A 21,006-nucleotide genomic window follows, 5' to 3' on the forward strand; every position below is an offset into this window, starting at 1 on the left:
GTTGCTATGCTGACCCCAGCTTCATTGCCCTCTCCTGTAGCCAGTGTCCAGAAGGATACATCTGTGTGAAGGCTGGTCGGAACCCCAACTATGGCTACACAAGCTTTGACACCTTTAGCTGGGCTTTCTTGTCTCTGTTTCGACTCATGACTCAAGACTACTGGGAGAACCTTTACCAGTTGGTAAGTATCTAGGTTCATCTGGGCTCATATAACAAAATAACACATTTGGGTATCTTATAAATAACAGAAAATTATTGCTTATAGGTTTGGAGTCTCAGAAGTACAAAATCAAGACACCAACATTCTCACATCCTGGCCAGAACCCACTTTCTGGTGCATAACTGACACTTTCTCACTGTGTCATCACCTGGTGGAAGGGACTAGACATCTCTCTGGAGGCTCTTTTTATAAGGCACTAATCTCATTCATAAGGGCTCCACCCTCGTGCCCTAAGCAGCTCCCAAAAGTCCCACCTTCTAATACCATCACATTGAGCATTAATTATTTCAACTCAAGAAATTTGGGAGGGGGACACAACATTCAGGCCATCACAGTAAGGTAAAAATTAGCATGCATGAGATTTAATTTTGTGAACATGCATGAAATGATAACTATGGATACTTGTTTATAACACACTAAAATACAGAGGATAGTCCTGTTAAATCAAGTGTGTCCAAGATCCCGATGGTTCGTCCACTCAGTACATACATGTATTGAGAGCTTCTTGGATGAAAGGCATTCTACTAGTCTTAAGGATGCAAAGAATATTTACAACTTTGAGTTTATAATCTAGTTGTAGATATAAAAAATGTGAAATGATTTTACAAATCAATTACATAAGAATTTTAAATTAGACCTATATCTCATTGGGACTAGAAGAGGAGGGAAGAATGATGTTATTTTTAGACGGTGTGGAGAGTAGGCTGTAATGGAAGTGGAACTCCATTGAAAGGAATTAAAAATACTATTCTCACTTGTAAATTGCCCTGCACTGTGGATTCTAAGAAAAGCATTTTAGTGGGGCTCAAATATATATCCAATATATACTAATTTGAAATGTGTGTGCTTATATCAAATGACACTACAATCAAGCCTCACTATTTAATGTATGTGTATTCGTGCATGCACATTTTAACACCAAACAATCTTGGCCAAAATGCATTGGATGCTAAAAAGCATTCACTTTCTAACTGTCTAGTGATGGTAATCAGGTCTTTATTGACATATAAAATGCTCATGAAATGACCCTTGTTTCCTCCTAGACGTTACGCGCTGCTGGAAAAACGTACATGATATTTTTTGTCCTGGTGATTTTCTTGGGCTCTTTTTACTTGGTGAATCTGATCCTGGCTGTGGTGGCCATGGCCTATGAGGAACAGAATCAGTCCACCTTGGAGGAGGCAGAGCAGAAAGAGGCTGAATTTCAGCAGATGCTCGAACAGCTTAAAAAGCAACAGGAAGAAGCTCAGGTACTGAGTAATAACAAAATTTTATTAGTAGTAGTAGTATTACATTTATTTTTGAGTAGGAATATTTCTGTCAAACTGGAACCAGATTTTAATTTGCTATACAGGCATTCTCATCAGAAACAAACAAGCTAAAACTGCTTCTGAAGTTAGAGTGAAAGAACTTTTGGACATTACATTTAAGAAAATTAGCTGGGGATAGAAAATACATTCGGGATCAGATTAATAATGCAATTATCTCATGAAACCTGAGAGGAAACCTGATTTTCAGTTTATTTATTTTTTAAAAGGTTTTATTTATTTATTTTCAGAGAGGGGAAGGGAGGAAAGAGGAAAGGAAGGCAAACATCAATGTGTGATTGCCTCTCTCACACCCCTAACTGGGGACCTGGCCTGCAACCCAGGCATGTGCCCCGAATGGGAATCGAACTGGAGACCCTTTGGTTCTCAGGCCCATGCTCAATCCACTGAGCCACACCATGCAGGGCTGATTTTCAGTTTAATGTGAAAAGGATACATAACTGAAATTTCCAACCATTGTGTTTTACTACTTATATCATTTGAGGCTTTATTCTGAAGTTAGTCTAAAATGTTAACAAGAAAACTTCATGTATACCTACTCTTAAATATTCTTTGGGGTTTCTGCCACACAAAAGGTGTGTTCTGCATCCCTTATAAGAATATCAGGAAGACATTTGCTATTATATTCAAACTTCAAATTCTCATTAATAATAAAGGCTGTTTGGGCTAGGTGCATGGTGACTGGGACACACATCTTAAAAAGAGACAGAATAACAGTTTTGATTAAAAAACAACATAAATTGAAAGGTAAATATCATGGAGAGACATAGTGAAATCTAATTCATGTCAGAGTCACAGTGCCTCAAATATATCTGCCAACATTCGGCATAGTAAGGCTTGTTTGTCGCTCTTCTAAGTATCTCATGGCTGTTCTGCATTTTCTTAATGACTTTTGCTTAATGATTGAGCATCTTTACATGTTCTTAATTTCTATATGTATGGCTTCTCTTGGGAAGTGCATGTTCAGATCTTTTGCCATTGTATTAGCTGAACTGTGTGTTTTCTTACTGTTAAGTTTTGATGAGATCAGGTGCATTCAGGGTGGTTATAGAGTTATTATTAAATTTTGAGTAGCCTTTATATATCCTGGGAATAAGTCTTTCAGTCCTTTATGATATATAAGCTTTGCAAATATTTTCTCTTAGTCTGTAACTTCTTTTCATTCTCCTAAGAGCATTAAAAAAAGACCTTATTTTTAGAGACATGGGAAAGGAGGGAGAGACAGAGGGAGAGAAACATTGATCAGTTGCCTCTCACAAATCAGGAACTGGCCTACAACCCAGGCATGTGCCCAGACCAGGAATCAAACCGGTTACCTTTCAGTTAGGGGGACAATACCCAACCCACTGAGCTATGCCAGTCAGGGCCTAACAGAATTTTTTTAAATAAAAGTTTTTAATTATGATGAAGTACAATTTATCAAACCTTTTTTTGTTTATGTGATCATGCTTTTGGTGTTATACCTAAAATTTTTTATCCAAATCAACATCATAAAGATTTTCTCCTATTTTTTTCTTCTAGATCATTTGTAGTTTTGTTTCATATTTAGGTCAATGGCCCATTTTAATTTTTGTGTGAAATGTGATTTATGTGTTGATACTGCTTTAAATATAGATATGTAATTATTCCAGCACTATTTGTTGAACAAAATACCCTTTTCCCACTAAATTGCCTTTGAACCTTTGTCAAAAATCAGTTGTCCATATGTGAGTGGATCTACTTATGGATTGCATTCTGTCACATTGATTCATTTATCTCTCTTTACACCAATACCACATTCTCTTAATTACTGTAACTGTTTCATTAAATCTTGCAATCACAGAGTGGTAGTTTTCCAACTTTGTTTTTCCTTTTTCAAAGATGTTTTAACAATTCTAGGTCCTTTGTAGTTTCAGATGAGCTTTAGAATCAGCTTGTTAATTTCAGTCTGGATAGTGTCTATTGCCATCATCTTCATCATCTTTTCTCCTGCAGTGTCGTGTCTTCCATTTGTCCCACCCAGTGTGTTTTCCATCTCAGACACTGTAGTTTTCTTCTCTAAAAGGTTGATCTGCATCTCTTTTATGTCTCTCTTATTTCTAATGATTTAAACATACACAATATGGTTATTAAAAACTGTTTCAAGTCCTTATTTGGTAAATGTAATATTAATGATATATATTAGTTTTAATTAATTCTTTTCTTCATTCTTGGTCATATATTCTTGATTTTTTTACATTCCTGAAAATCTTCAATGGCATTCCAGAAACTGTTAATTTTATTTTTCTGTGGGCTCCAATATTTTTGTATTCCCATAAAAATTCTTGATCCCTCTTTGGGAACATAGTTACATTACTTAAAAAACGTTCAATCCCTTTGCATCTTCAAGCCTTTGGAAATTTGTTAGGTAGAACTAGGGCAGCATTTAGTTTAAGGTGAATTATTCCCTATTATTTAGTGAAGATCCTTCTGAATACTCTACCCAATATCTCATTCATTTAGTGTCTGCAAGACCATTGTGATATGTATTCTGTTTGTTTTATTGTTGTTTCAGGAGGGAGAGTAAATCTGATCACTGTTACTCCTTTTTGGCCAGAAACAGAAGTGCACAAAACTTTTGTACATAGTGACTTTTTGATGTATAGTGGTTTTGTCAGCTAGATGGTTCCAGATATTTAAGCATTATTTGAATGACAGTATACTCTTGGAATTTTTAGTTTCAAAATTCAACTTTTTAATAATACTAAGTGACTTTGAAGATGTACAACATATAACATTAGATTTTTTTAGGCATTTTTTGGTGAGACACTCACTTAACAATGAATTGCTTGGCTGGTTACCCAGCCCAACCATAAACTTAGCATTTGTTAAACATGCTGCCTTTGCAGTCTTCATCTTCCCATTGGGTACAGAGTAGTAACATGGTTGTATTTATTGATGTTATGAGGAAAGCTACAAACAAAGTTGATGATACCTTACTCTTGCCAGACAGTTCTACTAAAGACTTCATTTCAGATCACTACAAGTAAAATGCACATGTAAGATAATAAAATCAAATAGCCATATATGGGGCAAAGAATTTCTTTATTTCAAAGTGTTAAATAAATATTATGAAAAATAATATTTACAAATTAGATATAATTTTATTTTAAAACTTTGGATTATTCTATTATGATTTATTAAAATGAATGGCAATGTGCTTGAAAATGCTAAACAGACATACTGTAAAATACAGGAGTAAGATTATATTCTGAAATTCAGCCACTTTAAGGTAAGGTAAAATATGGCATCAACTAAAAGAGTATAATCTTTTAAAAGAAGTCACAGTACACTCTCTCTAATAGACACCTAAGGAACCTAATTACCTACATATTGATTAGGTGAGCTAAAACATATCAGTTCTTTTCACTTAAAGTCAGTTATTAGATTCCAGTGATCATATCATGACTTGACTCAGCTTTAGCTTCATACATAAAAAATTTAAACTGATCCCAGGGAAACTAATACCCATGGCTTAATACTGACTTGGGTGGCACAGTGCCAAACCAGTTTTAGTTTCTTACTAACAACACAGGTAACCATAACCAGTAAGTAGCCAATGATGAAGGAGAGGAGGGGGTTACAGATACAGAGAGAGGGAAGGTTAGTCTCCCCAGCAGATCTCTGATGCTCCGATATAACTTGATTCCGTTAACCACCTGTAACTCTTCAAAAGGTACTATCTAGTCAATGACTTCATGAAGTTTAACATCACTTCCATTTTTATTTAGCATCTGTTGAGGGACCTCTTAGTCCTAGTTATTCTTTAGACATGAAAAAAATGACATATTCAGCTCGGTTGACTCATAAATCAAATGCACCTTTAAGAGACAGAGAAAAACAAGACCCAACAAAGAAAAAAATGTTGTCCTAAATTATCAAAATTGTGCTGGTATTTAATTTGTGATCTCTAAGTGTTTAATACTGCTCAGCATAGCATATCCCATAATGTATAATGGTCTGATAGAAAAATGTAGGAGTAAGCTTTAGGAAAAGAATAGAAACATATGGCATTTATACCATATGATCTCACCTTTAACAGGAACCTAAACAACAAAACAAAGAAACAAGCAAAATATAACCAAAGACACTGAAATAAATAACAGACTGATAGAGTTCAGAGGGGAGAGGAGAGGGAATTTCAGAGGATTTTCAGGGGAAAAAGGGAAGGGTTTACAGGAACAAGTATAAAGGACACATGGATAAAAACTAGGGGCGGGTGGAAATGGGAGGGAGGAGGGGAGGGCTGGGTGGGTGGGCTGGGATGGTAGTAAAAAATAGAAAATTGTACTGCAACAACAATTAAAATAAAATTTTAAAAGAGATCTAATTAGGGATAGAATTGAAGCAGATATAGTTAATGTCTTATAATTTTGAGTCAGACTTTAAAACTGGATTCTTATGTTTAAAATGAAGTATAATCACAAGCAGTCTTGTGGTTTTATTTTTTTAAAAAACAGATACAATGAGTTACAGAGCCCATTTTGAATCACACAGCAATGTTATAAGAAAAAAAAAACATTATTCTCTGGGTAATTATTAAGGACTTATTTATTATTTGTTACAGGAGGAATTCAGCAAGACAGTTGTGAAAGTAGCACTGTTAATCTAAATAAGTAGAACACTGGCCATGTCATGGAGCTAGGTATAAGCAGGTACACAGACATGGGAGGTGACAGGAAACATCTGCCTTTGAGCGGTCATCAAATCAGTGGAAATGGAACAAGTGACAGATTTACGCTGATGAGTGACACAGAAAATGTGTTGTGTCTGAAGTTTGCCATTGTTGCCTTAGAAATCTGTTTTGGTTTTGAGTTATTTGAACTGTTACCCAGAATAGGTAGGGAAATTATGTCATGCAAAACAAATTCCGGAAATGATTTAAATGAACATGAGTTCCAGGATTATGGCAAAGGAATATTACCACAACTTCCTTTGTTTCTAATGACAAGCAAGTCAGTAAATGATTAGCACTGCATGTTGCATGCTTCTGTCTGTACAAAGTGGAAAGGTGAATTAAGGACTTTATTTGGATAAAGAAGAATTAATGTATATTCATTCTTTCAACAGTGTATATTATGTATACCCTATGTATCAAGCACAATCAACTATATTTAACTTGCTATAGATAAGTCTTCATTTATTCACTTTAGTTTACACATATTTATATTAAACTTATTTATATTTTAAAAGGGCCCTTAATATTTCTCATTTTATGTCATTAATGATCTTAGAAATGATACTGATGGTCAATAAGTCAATAAAAGCTGAGCTGACTATATGCAGTTCTATAAATGTCCAGGTTCTGAATTAATGTTTCATTTAAATGATAAGCATTGTCATATGGCAAGTTTTGGATCTGGGTTTCCATAATAAATATAGTATTCAATATAAACAAATACCTGCATTATATTTTATGTGTTGCTTAGTTTAGCACATAGTTCAACAAATATATTTAGTACCATATACAATGGTTCTCGTCACTGGGATCATGCTAATCCTAGAAACTTTGTAACACTTTTTTTTTTGAAAGCTGAGATGAGAAATAAAAGGTGTTTAGGAGGGTTTGTTTCTCCTCAGGAAAGAAGAAACATAAAGTGCAACATGTCAGAGCATTAGAAATAAGTTCTACCTTAATTCTTTCCTGAAACATGTTTTTGTTATATAGATCATTCTGACACAGTTTTTTTATGAGATCTTGGAATTAAAGTTAGGTATGTCTTAGTCTTCCTCCAACCCCACCACAATGTCTCAGGCAGTTGACAGCATGATGCCATTTTTTCATCTTTATTTGCCAAACAGTAACTGAGCCCCCTTTTTTTAATGTTAGGTGACATTCTTGTCAATGTGCACAAAAACACATGGCAAAATTTCTGTCTAATATATGGTCTAGTGGAAAGGATGGGACAAAATGGTAGATAAGTTAGAGTTGTTTGTACTTAGTAATGGAATATGTAAAGAGTTGAAACAATATTCTCATAATTTAATCATTTCTACTTCCTTGATTATGTTTAAAACAAGAATATTCTTAATGAGAACAGGAACATACTTAATGTTATAATAACAACTTATAAAATTTAAAAAACAAAACTAAATGTGCTATGTAGTGAATTAACATGACCCTAAGAAAGTGAACTATAGTAATAAATATAATTCAAATCAAATAAGATAAATTAGCCAATACATCTCCACTACTTCTATCTAGAGGTAAAATAGTAAACACTTTAAATGCTTTGAATTCACAAAAAAGAAAAGAAAAATGTATTTTGTCCTAGATTTAGAAGGAAAAAATACCAATCAGTTATTCACAATCACAAGTGGAAGAAATGATCCTATGCACGGAGTAGGAATAGTAACCAGACCAGCAACCATCATAAAAAAGAACAAAAACATTTGCCTTTAAAATGCCTCTGAAATGAAGGTAATAACAGGTTAAAAAAAAAAAAAAACACTTTCCAGGAGATGTGTCAAACCAGACTTTTCTTATCTTAATGCCTAGGCTAGCATATTGCTTTATAATATGCAAAACTGCATCATTATTAAGGGAATTCTCTTGTAGTAAAGCTCAAGAAAATGACCAGAGGACATAATTTTCACATATAGTTAGGCAACATTTGTCCCATCTCATATATGTTTTAATAGTGCTTCGCTTTGTTTTAAACAGGCAGTTGCAGCAGCATCAGCTGCTTCGAGAGATTTCAGTGGAATAGGTGGTTTAGGAGAACTGTTGGAAAGTTCTTCAGAAGCATCAAAGTTAAGCTCCAAAAGTGCTAAGGAGTGGAGGAACAGAAGGAAGAAAAGAAGACAGAAGGAGCATCTTGAAGGAAACAACAAAGGAGAGGGAGACAGGTTTCCCAAATCTGAATCTGAAGACAGTGTCAAAAGAAGAAGCTTCCTTTTCTCCATGGATGGAAACCGACTGACTAGTGACAAGAAATTCTATTCCCCTCATCAGGTATGGTTTTCTATTAATTGCTCCAATTTATTTGTCATTGCTATCACATTTTAATTGCTGTATTTTGTTTTGCTATATTCTTGTAATATCTGATTTAAATGAGGGACAGGTAAATAACATCCAATATAGTTATTTAAATTTGTATTATAAATTATCTTTAAATGAGACTTTTATTGAACCATTACCTTTTACTTTAAGGTAATCAGCTTTAAATGTTGCACTATTTTGAGACCATGTTTTTCCATCTGCTTTTTTTGGCGGGTAGGGACATAGGGAGTGAAACCGATTTATCATATTTTTCAGGGAGACAGTTTTGCAATCTTTTACTTAACTTTTCCCTTGCTGAGACCTCATATGAATTTTTCTTCTTTTCTGAGTTTCTGCCTTTATTATCTGTGGTCTCGACTGCAACATATGTATAACTCTAGAAAAGAAATGTCTCTGGGTTTTGCCTTCATTTTCTGATATGAAAACTGTACTGTTATGAGTCTCCATTACACTGATATGGGGTCGGGTGTGATATTAGAATGAGATTATGACCGAAATGCTCTTGAAGAGAACTGAATTGAAGATAGTCTGGTTTTGCTCTGATTTAATGCCAGCTAACCAATTCTTCAGCGTATTTTCAAGTCAAAGAGAAAAAGCAGTTTCAAATTTTTTCCTTCAATAAGTTTTTGCTATTTTATAATGTAAGAATAAATAGTTATAAATTTATGATAAGTACAGCTATGACTTTAAACACTATTTGGTCCCATTAAAGTTTCATGTACTATGAATTATTAAGTATTCTGATCATATTAATCTGGGTCATAATTATGCTCTAAAGTTTTGAGGGAAACTCTATATAATTAAGATTAAGTTAAAGCAAAAAAGCTTCATCACTCAAGTGTATGATGTCCTCTTTATAAGGAACAAAAGCTATTTTAAAAATTGGAGTGATAAGTATAAAATTCATTGTTTAGCCCTTGGTTGGGAGGGAAAGGCATACACAAGTTTTTAATGGGTGTTTAACTTATAATCTTTATTGAATATATAAATATATTTTTTAATTTCATTCTATACTAATAATTTATAACTCGAATTCTCATATTAAGACAAATAGTTATGCACACACAAAAAGCTATAAGATGAAAATCATTTTCCTACAGATAATGCTGGTATCAAGAGATCCAACAACTATCTTACATAATACAAAGCAGGGTAGTACATCAGTATAACATATTTGGGTTTAACTTTAACTGCTATAGGACCATTTTTTTTTGCATAAGCTGTCATCCTTGGTATATCTTAGCATTATTAAAGTTATTAATAGTAGAGTATTTGACACCATAGCATAATGATTAATGTTGTAAAGTTTGTGTTCATACTTCAGTTCCAAATTAGTTCTGTGACCCTGGTTGAGCTATTTTACTTTGTGAAATTTCTGCAAAATGGGATAATAACATCTACCTTGAACAGCTATGGGAGATTAGGCAATATATGGAATACCTATATGAAAAATAGTAAAGCTCTTATTAAGTTAAAATGGGTAAATGAATTCCAAATGAGGAAACTAGAAATTTGAGTAGTTTCAATTGCTCACAAATAGTTATGCATAGTAGCAACATTTACATGAGTATATCTATGTGTTTTGTGAACACAATTTGTCCACCATTGTTTCATCATGGTGCTTAAATAAAAACTCATGGATTGGTTCATTCAGCCAACCAACAAATATATACGGTATTAATCACTTACTGTGTGACTGAAACAGGTCTAGTTGCTGAAAATATCTCAATGAATAAAAGCTATATTGTACAATTCACTGACCTCGTGGAACTTTTTATTAAAGGTGGAGACAGGCAATACGTAAGATAAATCAGCTATAGACTGTGCTAAAAGGTGATAAGTGCTATGGGAATAAATCAATAAAAGCAGGAAAGAGGGATCGGGGTCACTAACTGGCGGTAAACATTTAAATAGGGTAGTTTGGAAAAACTTTGCTGTAAAGGAGACATTTCAGCAAAGATTTATAGGTGGCAGGGTAAGAGGCTACCTCATGGAAGAGCATTCCAGGTTCCTCCGGCAAGTGTTAAGCCCCTGGAATGGTCGTGTGTCAGAATGCTGCAGGAGCAGCTAGAAGACCCATGTTGAGTGAGCCACGGGGAGGCCACAGCAGAGGAAAGTTAGTTGACAGCCAGAGTTTCAATACTAAAAACAGAACCAGAATAAACATATTATATGTCATTCACTTCATATTTGTAGATAGAGACACACTGAGATAGGCAGATTGGTAGGTAGGTAGGAGATATTTAAAAATTAAAAGAAAAAGCCTACTACTAGGCTTTTTTTACACACCTCAGTAAAAGACACACCTCACGAAAAGACATAGAGAGTGTTAATGCAATTCACAAGCAAAAATACACCAGAGCAAATTATAGTTTCTTGTTTTGTAAACAAACAAACAAGCAAAGACTCTTTCTGTTGGGTAAAAGAATCCTTGAAGGTGGTGGGGACAAGAAGCAAAGGTGGGCAGGGTACAGTGTTCAAACCGAAGGAGCTTTACATTATTTTATTTTTGAATAGATAGTACATGTTCATAATACAACATGCAAAAGGTATTTAAAGGTGTACAATGGAAAGTAAATCTCCCCAAAGATTTCACCTACATTGTTTGGACACACTGAGACAATTGATTTTAGCCCAGAAGTTTTGTAGCTAGAATGAATATAATTGTTGACTAATTGAAAACATTGACACAGTACATACATTTAACTTGAAATGCTGTTAAGTGGGTATTTTTACAAATACTGACTTCACATGTGTTTACTAAACATCTTCAAATTCCCTGCATGGTCTTCCATCTTGACTCCCCAGTTCACTTGTAGTTCAGCCTTACATGCAAGATTGTGTTTTACAGACTGAATTTCTTCTGTTCTCCTTTTTGTAATTTGAGAGCTATGAAAAGAGGTTCAGATTTACCTTCTTGGACCAAGGTAACAGAAAGGCCTGGGATTTATGTTCTGGCATGCCTGAGGCAAAGAAAGATGATCTTTTGGTCCTTGAAGCACAAAAGCTTGTTTTCCCTGGAGAAAGGACTGCCACAGCTGTGGGTATTCCCTCTACTCGGCTGCATCATTTAGTGTGTTATTTTTGGTTTCTTTTCTCTGAATACTATTTTTGTTATCTTCTTTTGCCGTCTGTACTGCGTGAAAGTTGTGCTCATACCCTTTATTATACTTTCCAAAGAGTGAATAGGAATTTCAAATAAACTCAAAGATCTGGAATGCCTTTGAAAACACCCTGCCATAAAACATGCAAATTAAAGGCATGTACAGGATACACTGTGAACATAGCAAATACTCCTAACCAGTATCATGGATACAGAATTTCAGTTCCCAAAGGCAGTCTCTGCACATAAGTGTATTGAGATGATTACACTGAACTATCCTAGGGATTAATTTACGACAAAGTTAGTTTCCTCTGAGTGTAGGGTGAGGTCCACCTGCATAGAACCACCCGAATGTGTGGTGAATATTCAGATTCCAGAGTCTTACCCCCTGTTCACTGAGTTCCAACTCCAAAAGCAAGAACCTAAAAATACACACTAAACTTTCAAAAATAAGTCTGCACATAGCCAATATTACACTGATAATTTAAATTGAGTCTGAAGAGACAAAAATCATTAAATTTTTTATGGGGGGTGCTGAATTAATGTCTTCCCAATGTCTAATTTCTTGATCAGTCTGATGAATGGACAGTCAGCCTCACTGCTGACAGCAGGTAGACCAGCCCGCTGCACAAACTGCATCACACAGGCACAGTAGCAGGCAGGACAGACCAGGCAGGCAGTAACTCCCAGGGCTGTCCTAACCCAATCCAGAGCAACCGCACATTTTTTAATGAATAGTATCTTCCCAGAACATCACTGTGACAGAGGGCAGCAAAGATTATTTCAGTGCTTTGTAGTCTGGGAAAAGCCATAAAAAAGCTCCAAATGGGGCCTAAAAAAATCAGCATGACCTAATTAGGCAGAGAGACTGAAATAAATTTGATGGAGTCTGCCTTTCCTATGCTTTTTCCACTAAAATTATTTTATTTGGTTTCACAGTGGAGCTTGGAGAAAAAAGGGAAGGACCAGGCATATCCATGCTGGCATATGGCTACATATGCATGGGTGTCTGTATGTACCTGGCTATGCAGAGCGGTAGGGAAGGTCATGAGAGACAAAGCAGGGGGAGCAACAGGGAATGTCACAGTTAAGGAGGGAAGGAGTAAGTGAAGATTCTGCAGACTCAGTAAAGATGTTTTTGAAAACTATCATCAAGGCTAGAATAAACACAGAATTATTTTGTGCTGTTAGTTTAACACCTATCCAAAAAAGTAAAAGAAGGGGTTTCATGCTAATTCCACATTTTCCTTACCAGAAACTGTTAACTTGATTTATTCATGAGTGCATGTAATGCAAAGAGTTTTTGAACCGTTCAGTTCCTTCTAATAAAATTAGAGTGAGATCAGAAGAATAAGCTGTCTTCCACATCACCCTCTAAGTCAAGTATGTATGTCTGACTTTTTAAAGCCAGTGTTAAATGTTAAATTAGAAAATAATTTACATAGCAATTTAGACATATTCTCTGTTGTCATTAATATGATATATATTCTCTCAAATAATGCAAATCATGATTAGGCATTTGGGAAACTGTTAGCAAATTTGGAAGACAGCATCATAGGTAAATTTCATGATTTCTGTTCCCATGTGGATAGAGACAAGCAGGCCCAGAAAAAGAATAATTTCCTTTTAGAACTCAAAAGAAGTGACTGAAGAGATACTAGTTTTGTTTTTAAATCATTATCCAGATATAAAATATTTGCTATTAACTCAAATATTTGAAATCTTAGCCAATAGTCTCAGTTAAACTATAATTTCCCAAGTTGTATGGCCTTTCAGATCATAGCATTTGGGTGTGAAAACCACCTGCTACTTGTTTAACCACCACTCCCACACACACAAAAAAAATCACTTGTCCTCTTCAGCGTGAAGTTCCAGCCCTACAACATTACGATTTAAAAACCCAACTCACAGCACTAGATGAAGATTAAATGAAGTGCTGGTGGGCTAAGTAAACTGCAGGTTAGGATTCTTAATAGCAAAAATAACCACTTTACATTTAAGCTTGCATTGTGATCTATAACAAATATACCAAAATATATGTGTTCTCCATAAATTTGATTACCTGTGTTTAAGAGCAAGACTATTTTAACTCCAAAAGCAAATAGATTCTGCAAAATTAGGACTTTTACTAAATAATTCTGTATGTGTCCCCATTCCTTTCTTCCTTGCTTTCTCCTCAGTCTCTGTTAAGCATCCGCGGCTCCTTGTTTTCCCCACGACGCAATAGCAAAACAAGCATTTTCAGCTTCAGAGGTCGGGCAAAGGATGTCGGTTCTGAGAATGACTTTGCTGATGACGAGCACAGTACATTTGAAGACAGCGAGAGCAGGAGAGACTCACTGTTTGTGCCCCACAGACATGGAGAGCGACGCAACAGTAACGTTAGTCAGGCCAGTATGTCATCCAGGATGGTGCCAGGGCTTCCAGCCAATGGGAAGATGCACAGCACTGTGGATTGCAATGGTGTGGTTTCCTTGGTGGGTGGACCATCAGCTCTAACCTCACCTACTGGACAACTGCCAGAGGTGATAATAGATAATAAGTTAGCTACTACTGACATGATACGCCAATTTGAAATAATCAAGGCTTAGGTGGTTTAGCCTGTTTTACCATCCAGCTTCCCCAAAATGCAAGTCCTTAAAAATTACATATTACTTATTGAATGCAAAACAACTGACTTTTTAGACCAATTGAACTGTATGGGACTATTAGCTTTCAAATTCTTTAGGTTAAAAGAGCCCAGTTTTTACAATCTGGGATGAAACTCACATCTACAAATTCAGTAGACCTACCAACAGAAAATAATGAGCACTTTAACAACCACATCATTATTATAGATATATGTTTACCCAGAATGGTATAATTAATTATTCATATTCTGGAAATTTTATATACTTAAATTAAAGGTTGTAATAAGCAATGGAGATAATGGGCAGTTTTTATATAACTATCAATATTACAGTGACTCTAAAATGTTTTGATACGTATTAAAATGACTCTAAAATTCTTACAAAATAGCATATAGAAATATTTAAGAAAATCTCAGGAAAGCACACACATTTCATTGTACATCTGTGTTTGTGCATGAATAAAATTGGCCCCTGTATGTCAATATTGTCAATACAGCCTCAAGTGAGAGAATTTAGCCTTGGGACTATATAATCCTTATTTGTTTGGGGGGTGGTGATTGATCTGATCATTAATTATTGAAATGAGAGGTAAAACCATTTGAATTTGAATAAAATGAAACAATATATGACATTAGCATGCTTTTGAAATTTTCTCTGACAGTGCGAGCAGCTTCTGCAATATAATTACCCTGTACAGTTGTGTTCTAACTGATGAATTCTTGTGAAAAGTATCACCTGTGATGATTAAAAATGCTGTTTATAATGTAAAAACAAATTCAATATTTTATTATTACTAGAAAATTGTTACTTGGAAAAATTGCATGTAGCATGATTTGCCAAAGAAATGCTGTGTGGTGTTGTATTATTCACTGAAAAGGGTGGTTTGAGCCATCAGTATTTGGTTTGCAGGGCACCACCACTGAAACAGAAATCAGAAAGAGAAGGCTAAGTTCTTACCAGATTTCAATGGAACTTCTGGAGGATTCCTCTGGAAGGCAAAGAGCCATGAGCATTGCCAGCATCCTGACCAACACAATGGAGGGTAAGGAGCAGGAGCAGGCCATGAGACAGGCAGCTCTTTCTGGTCATATGCTTTGTGGAACGAGGTCTTCTCTTTAAATTACCACAGCCAACTACCCAGGATCAAAACTATATAGTAGACCTAAACAGATGACATATAGCCCCATTATGTTCATATTAATTATAAAAACTAATATTGTTCTTATTTCTGACTTGGGTCCTTATCTTCTCTGAAGAATGATATGTCCCCATTTGATATTATATCAGTGATGACTTACCCTTATATTACATTTTCCTCAGCAATTAGAGTAAATACTTCCCTTTTTAATATTGATATGAAGAACAAAGAAACATCTCTTTCAAATTTCAGTGTGTTTTCCAGGAAAGGAGATGGTGATACAGTTCGAGAAGCATATGAATGAGTTGGAATAAATCAAAATATGTGCTCCACTTCAACAGAGACCCTAAAAAAGGGTCTTCTTTCCTCCTTTCCCACATTCACAGAAACCATTGTAACAAAGGAGAGCTGACACAATCCTTATTAATTTTGACACAAGGGAATAGGAAGTAACTCTCACTCACTGTTCATTCATTTAATATGTCCCCACTTCTTGAAGTTTAGAAGGATATTACATGAGTACTGCAATGTGCAAGTCAATTATATAAGTCATATTTGTTCTTCAGAAGCACCAATTATATTCTGTATCTTGTTCTGTTGTTGTATTGGATACATGAAGAGTCACATAATTATTTTGTAACAGTCTTCATCCATTAAAATAGGTAGTAATTTTTTGTGTACTAGGCTAAAATTCTGAAACACATAAGAAAATATAACAGAAGTAGATTTGGGTCTGAACCTATACTCAAAAAAATACATATACCCTCATTGTGTGCAAGATCAACGCTGATGTGGAGACAATCAGAGAGAATAAGTCACACATACTAATAAGGATCACAGATTTAGACAGTGTTGCCAATAAAGTACTTTCAAAATAAATAATATTGTTTGATATGTTTAATATCCCTGTAAAGTTGATAAAAATTTCTGTTTTGATACAGAGAATATAGCAATTCAATCAGCAATTATCTAAGTTATTAGGTAATGAAATTAGTTTGAAACAAAATATGAAATTCAAAGTGTTTGGTTTTTGTATTTAATTAAAGGATAAATAAAGCCTATTTTATGACATTTTAATGAATATTTTATGAAAATATTTAATGGGATTGTCTTCTCAAGTTTGTTAAGCTGTTATATAAACTATTCATCAAGTAGAAGCATCAATTTTATCAAATAATATATAATCTATAACAACAATAATTCATCTAAATGTTATTTACTACTCTTCCTATTTTTTATTCTTCCAGAACTTGAAGAATCTAGACAGAAATGTCCACCCTGCTGGTACAGATTTGCCAATGTGTTCTTGATCTGGGACTGCTGTGATGCATGGTTAAAAGTGAAGCGTCTTGTGAATTTAATTGTTATGGATCCATTTGTTGATCTTGCCATCACCATCTGCATTGTCTTAAACACCCTCTTCATGGCCATGGAGCACTATCCAATGACTGGTCAATTCAGTAGTGTGTTGACTGTAGGAAACCTGGTAAGTTTATTTGAAGTTCACTTATTTCCTTGGGCAGGAGTTGGAGAGGTAGACCAAAAAAGAAATCCATATGTGCTGCATTGAAACAAAAATCATATCCTCTTTTTGCATAGGAAAAAAATTTAAAGTAAATATTATAGGGAATCCCAGTGATAAGGTCTAAAATTCAACTAGTTTGAATACTGATTCTTTGGACCAATGTCCAGGCTGATCAATAAAGGTGTCTCACCCATTGTAAACTTGTTAAAATTTTTATTGTCATTTTTTTAAATTGATTTTAGAGAGGGAGAGAAAGAGATTTAAAAAAAACATATAAATTTGTTGTTCCATTTATTTATGCACTCATTAGTTAATGCTTGTATGTGTGTTGACCAGGGGTTGAATCGGCAACCTAAGTGCATCTGGATGACGCTCTAACTAACTGAGCTACTTGGGCAGAGTCTTATCGTCATTCTTGCTGGAAATATAGATCTAGAGAAACCATGAGATGTAAATCTAGTTCCACAAACATTAGTTTTGGCACATAACCTCTGAAGAGATCATGTCCATTGGGAGGAACATGCAGGTTGATTTCTGTAAGAAAGAGAGCCCAGAAGTTTGAAATTGAATTATCTAGTACAGTGATTTTCAACCTTTTTCATTTCATGGCACACATAATCTAATTACTAAAATTCTGTGGCAAACCAAAGATTACATTATGTTTTTTTTGACAATCTGACCAAAAATAGATATCATTTTGATTCACACAGGACACCTATTGTTTTATTGGCTATTGTCATTTTTTTATTTGACAATCTAAGAGAAAAGAAGTCAGTACTCCTGACTGAATAGTCAGGTACTGAATGTTTTAAAAATTCTTGTGGCACATGTGTTGAACATTGAGAATCTAATAAAATACTTCAGTTGTATTCACACAGAGAAGAAATAGTTGGCAGAAATGCATTTGTAATTTAGCCATACTTTTGGTTCAAATTACTAGAGCAGACATCTGTGTGTGTATGTGCTGACATGTACATTTCCTCCTAAATTATATAAATAATTGGAATGGATAAAGAAGTAAGGAAAGTGTTTGTGTAGTTTATTAATCAACACCTATCTTTTTGGCACAAGACAGAAACAAACTCAAACTAGCTTAAGAGGGGGAAAAACCTGACTTGTGAAATAGAAAGGAAAGATAAACTACCACACCACACAAAGGGTAATTTTGTAGTTGGGCTCCAGGAAATGGCTTTAACCAAGGGCTTGGATGGAGCTGAAATGCTCATTGCATCTTGTGTCTCTAGGTCAGGAAACGTGCTTAGCCATAACTCACCGGTCTTACATCTTGTAACATCTGCACTGAAAAAGGACTGGCTCTCTTTTTCAGTTTCAGTTCAAATACTCTCATGATAAGAGGGCTCTGTTTGACCTGGATTAGGTGTTCACTTCTGCTTTAATCAGCCTTGGCTGAGAGCGGAGTCATATGAAAGCATGGTGATCTTAAGGAACCAAACCCCAATAGAAAATAGAAAAGAAATACTGGGTACATAGCTGCATAAAACTGCATAAACATCTACCTTGATAAGTGATTTCAACTTCACTGAATCATTAGTCTCAGTAGAACTCCACCAGATTCTTGAGATCTTCATCTTTGGCACCTGTGATACTGATTTTTTCCTAAGTGTTCCCTGATTTTTCCAACCAGTTCAACTCTGCCTCCTTTTCTGAATTTCTTTTCTTGTACCTATTACAGCTGTGTTTTTCACTCCATGTTTGTATGTACTCAGTAACTCTAGCAATTATTTATTGTTGTGATATAAGGTATTTTCCAGTCCTATATTTCTAGTGTTCTAGCTCTTTTCTCAGGGACTTTATTTTATTTTATTTTATTTTATTTTATTTTATTTTTTGAATATTTCGTTTATTTATTTTTGGAGCAAGGGGAAGGGAGGGAGAAAGAAAGGGAGAGAAACATCAATGTGTGGTTGCCTCTCGTGCGCCCCCTCCCGGGGACCTGGCCCACAACCCAGGTATGTGCTCTGACTGAGAATCAAACCTGCGACCTTCTGGTTTCAAGGCTGGTGCTCAATCCCCTGAGCCACACCAGCCAGGGTGCTCAGGGACAACTTTAAACACAACATGTGAGAGCTGAAATACAATCTTTCCCTGAATTTATTAAAAATGCTAACAAACATCACTTCAGTTGTGTGATACCTCCAGTAGTGCCCTTCCAGCCTCAAAGATAGGAATCTTACATCTATTTTGACTTTCTTTCCCCTTATTCCTTGCATACAAATTGATATGAAAGCCCATTACTACTTCTTTCGAGGTATGTCTTTTTTAATCCTATAACTACTATTAAAATAATTTTTCTAGTTTTCTGTACTCAATATGCTATTACCTTGCTAAATTATCTATTTTCTATATTTGTGGGCAACAGTCTTTGCTGGTTTTCAAGACTCCCCGTGCCCCAGCTAAACCCATTCTTCTTATACCATCTTATTGTCCATTGTTTCTTAATCAGTCACCATCGGCCCCATCAGACTAGCCTTGTCACTACACCACACAAACACCACACAAATGTTTATATAGTGACATATTGGAAACATCTCATTGTTGCCTGTGTTCACATTTAGAGTATTTGACTCAAGTCAACTCATTTTAATTCTTCATATTCTTTAAAGTTCAGGTTTCACCTCATCTCCTCTAATGCCACTCAGCCTAATTAAATGCTCTTTTTTAAAATGTAAATGCATTTCTGAATAAAACATGATTGAGTATTAAACACTTTCTTGTATCTTTATTTTACCATAATTCTTGATTTGCAAATCCATTGTAAATTGCTTGATGACTAAGGTCATATTCCACTGTTTTTTGTATTTCCAACAGTGTCTATGTGGTTGTTGCTCAACAAATAACCAACTCATTGTTTCCTGTCTGAAAGGGCTGCTTCAGACAGGTAGCAAGTTTTGTGAAAGAGCAGGCAGGAGCTTTGCAGTCAGGCAGAACTAGGTTTGACCTCACTGCCAATGCTTAATAGTAATGTAGCATCTGGACAAATCTGATAAAACATCTGAGTCTTTGTTTTCTGTTGTTGAAACGGATATATTAATATCTACCTCCCAGGGTTGTTGTGAAGGTCGAGTGAGGTAATGTGAAAACACTTAGCACTATGTCTGGCATCTAGCATGTGCTTAATAAACAATTTCCTTCCTCTTATGTATGCTATTAACCTTTCTTTGAAATACCGATGGAAAACAATTCTGCTCTAGCTCTTGTATTTTTCCAATAATATTGGGGTGCTAGGGAAGTTGAACAAATGAAGGAAGATATTTCTCAGAGTAAAGCAGGAAATTGAGGTTTTATAGAATTCCAATGTTAAGGCAATTGAGTATGGAAGCACGGGATAGGAGAGGCTGAATTAATTATAGGATAATCAAATGGAAAAGCACTAGGCCAGAGCACCAAAACTGGGTCCAAGTCCAATGTCAATGCTAGATATCTGGATGATTCTGAAAAAGTCACTTAGATCTCTGGGTCTGTTTTCTCATGAGTATTTTTAGATAACTTTTCATGTCCCCTCCAGTTCTGAAATTCTGTAACTTTAGGAGCAGCAACAAAGATAATGAGGTAGGGAAGTTAGGTGGAAGACTGATGACTGGTAGAACCATTAGTAAATTGACATTACTGATGGGGAAACAAAGCTCATCAAGATGAAGAGCATACATGGCAGGGAACAGACTTGAATGAACTATTTCTAACCATAAGAATATAAGCATGTATAAACTGACTTCCTGTTGGTTGATAGCTCTTTATTATTATTAATGATAATGTCTCATATTCCTAAAGCATTTTAAAGTTTAATTTATTGTACAATATATTATTTGATATGGACAATAATAATAATGTCCATATATGGACTTTATAATAAATGTTTACATATGGAAAATACTATGTATCTCACATATGTCTTGTAAAATAGATATTTCATATGTAGGTAGACAAATAATATATTCCTTATATCGTAGGTACTTAGCTGACTGATTATATTATATATCTTGGAAGGTTGTGTTTCATATTTTGTGGAGTTTATAGTTTGC

At 35.0% G+C, this 21,006-nt stretch overlaps 1 protein-coding gene across 1 annotated transcript in view; it reads left to right on the forward strand.

Annotated features, from left to right (window-relative positions):
* SCN3A (sodium voltage-gated channel alpha subunit 3) overlaps positions 1–21,006 on the forward strand; it is a 114,262-nt gene that overhangs the window by 46,902 nt on the left and 46,354 nt on the right. Inside the window, exons 10-15 of the mRNA XM_045846129.1 lie at positions 41–182; positions 1,265–1,471; positions 8,232–8,522; positions 13,854–14,198; positions 15,213–15,345; positions 16,689–16,927. Of these exons, the coding sequence (XP_045702085.1) occupies positions 41–182; positions 1,265–1,471; positions 8,232–8,522; positions 13,854–14,198; positions 15,213–15,345; positions 16,689–16,927 (1,357 nt within the window). The remainder of the gene's footprint in view (positions 1–40; positions 183–1,264; positions 1,472–8,231; positions 8,523–13,853; positions 14,199–15,212; positions 15,346–16,688; positions 16,928–21,006) is intronic.

The sequence above is a fragment of the Phyllostomus hastatus genome, unplaced genomic scaffold (genome assembly GCF_019186645.2).
Source record: "Phyllostomus hastatus isolate PE091 unplaced genomic scaffold, TTU_PhHast_1.1 phas_contig_1, whole genome shotgun sequence".
In the NCBI taxonomy this organism is placed as follows: domain Eukaryota; kingdom Metazoa; phylum Chordata; class Mammalia; order Chiroptera; family Phyllostomidae; genus Phyllostomus; species Phyllostomus hastatus.